We start from the raw sequence: 2,337 nt of genomic DNA on the forward strand, positions 1-2,337 counted from the left end.
GGGGTCGCGAGAGTCGCCCGCAGCCTGACCCCGCGCACGTCCCGGAACCTCGAGGTCTCTATTCGCCGCATTCGGCAAAGGTCCACTGCCCGGACCCCCCGGGGCTCCCCAGGCGGAGAAACGATAGGGACTTGGCGACGGAGGGGCGAAGGACAAACAGACGGACGGACACGCGGACGGTCGCAGACCGGGCCGGGACTCCCACCCCGGCCCAGATGCTCTCCCGAAGGATCCCGCCTCCCTCCAGTGTTGGGACATCTCACCCCGGCCCAGACTCCAGATCCCAGGAATTCAGCCCAAGGCGAAGAGACCCTCCGAGCCGTCGGGGCGGCCAACCCAGGCGCCCACGCCCCTTCTGAAGCAGGGTGGACGCAGAAGTCAGAGGTGGGCAGGAGGAGAGAAAGCGGGCAAGGAGACAGAGGGACAGACGCGGACTGCAAGGGAGAAGGGGGCGGCTGGGAGAAGGGGAGTTCGCGGGTCTCTGCCGCCCGCTGCGCAGTGGGGGCAACTGGCCCCGGACGCCGAGGGGCAGGATCCTCGCCCCGGCCCCCAGCCCGGCCCAGACTCCGCTTCCCGGCTCCAGTCCCGGAGTGTGCGGCAGTTGACCCGGCCTCCCACGCGCCGTCCTCCCGGGGGACCCCAGGCGTCGGGCCCCTCTCACCTGCTGGGCTGCCTGCGCTGTGGCCGGGTGCTGCGCGGGGCCGCCATACCCGCCGCCGTTCCCGGAGCTCGGGCCTGGTTCCCCGAAGTCTCGGAACATGCCCGGGGCTGGCGGCTTCGCGGGGTCCACGGCTGCTGGGTTCTGACTCACCCGCGCCGTGCGGAGTCTTTTCTTTTTATGAATGAAAAGTTCTCGGGCTGAACCACTGCGACCGCGGGGGGTGGGGGCGTTGCAGCGGCGCGGTCACCTCCAGGCTCCACCCGCGAGACGCGCAGCCTTGGCCCGTCGGTCCCGAACTTGGCGACGCCTCCCCCAGTCCGGCGGCAGCCTTTTCACTGGGATGGGCCCGGCTCGGCGTTCCCCGGTGGCTGCGGGCCCGCCCCCCTGACGTAGCTGCCCATACATGGTGCAACTTCCTCGCCGCGCCCAGGTGGAGCCCCGGGTTCCCCCGCGGACTGACGCACCTGCCCGAGCCCGCGCACCGCCCCAGCCCTCTCGCGGCCTGGGCTAGTCTCCGTTTCTGCTCCCACAAAATAGCGTGAAAGAATCACATCTCTAGGAGCCACGCCAACCGCCACCCAAAGCTTCGTGGAGTGAGATCTTTCCGCTGGCCTTGTTTTAAGGCTTCGAGTATATGAAAAGTGAATAAATGACAAACCAGGGTTACAAAAATGGTGGCATATTTTATTTTATTTCACTTTATATTTTTGAGACAGGGTCTCTGTCACCCATGCTGGAGTGCAGTGGCCCGATCTCGGCGCACTGCAGGCTCAACTTCCTGAACTCAAGGGATTCTCCTGCCTCAGCGCCCCCTCCAAGTAAGTGGGACTACAGGCGCGCGTCACCACGCCTGGGGAATTTTTGTGTTTTTTGTAGAGATTGGGTCTTGCCGTGTTGCCCAGGCTGGGTGGTATATTTTAAATGTTTACGATAAGGTAATGCTTTGAACTAACCACACATACAATGCAATATAATTGTATTACTCAGGATAATTTCAGGAACCATAACGAATTTTAATTCAGGGCCACTACAGGTGTCCTGAGGTCTGATAAACGCCATCTTCTTTACTGTCAGTGCCTTTCGGCCACCAGTCTTGTTTGGAGAGTATGTCAAAGGCGAGGGAATGTGAGGCCATGGCCAAACGTGCTTGGGAGGCAGGTATCATCCTCATCCCTGTTTTACAGATGGGGAAACTGAGGCTGGGAGATGTTGAAATGAATTGCTCAAGGTTGCTAAGTGAGTAGCTGGCACAGGTTGCCAAGTCACAGCCATGGGCGCTCCAAGCGCAGGCTCAGCCAAGATTTTTCACAGCCCTTACACTTTTACAGACACCTTGTTGCACATCCAGAATGTCAGTGCTAGGTACCATCCCAAAGCTTCCTCTCTGATTACTTCCATCTATAGGTGAGGAAACTGAGGCCCAGATGGAGTACTGAGCTGCCAGCTGTCACACGACTACAGAAAGAGGGCTGGGGCCAGGTATGGTGGCTCATGCCTGTAATCCTAGCACTTTGGGAGGCCAAGGCAGAAAGAACCATTTGAGACCCCATCTCTACAAAAAATTAAAAAATTTTTCTGGACATGGTGGTACTCCTGCCTTGTGGTCCCAGCTATTCTGGAGGCTGAGGAGGGAGGATGGCTTGAGCCAGGGAGGTCGAGGCTGCAGTGAGCTGTGA

General features: G+C 60.0%; 1 protein-coding gene across 5 annotated transcripts in view; it reads right to left on the minus strand.

Annotated features, from left to right (window-relative positions):
• Positions 1-947, minus strand: part of FOSL1 (FOS-like antigen 1) — a 13,261-nt gene extending 12,314 nt beyond the window's left edge. For 4 of the 5 annotated variants that reach the window (XM_011965220.1, XM_011965219.1, XM_011965218.1 and 1 more), the window contains exon 1: positions 662-947. In XM_011965220.1, the coding sequence (XP_011820610.1) occupies positions 662-760 (99 nt within the window). In that variant the 5' untranslated portion in view covers positions 761-947. The remainder of the gene's footprint in view (positions 1-661) is intronic. The other variant, XM_011965217.1, reaches the window with a different exon arrangement.
• Between the last annotated feature and the right edge of the window lie 1,390 nt (positions 948-2,337).

Source organism: Mandrillus leucophaeus, unplaced genomic scaffold (assembly GCF_000951045.1).
Source record: "Mandrillus leucophaeus isolate KB7577 unplaced genomic scaffold, Mleu.le_1.0 Scaffold718, whole genome shotgun sequence".
Lineage (NCBI taxonomy): Eukaryota > Metazoa > Chordata > Mammalia > Primates > Cercopithecidae > Mandrillus > Mandrillus leucophaeus.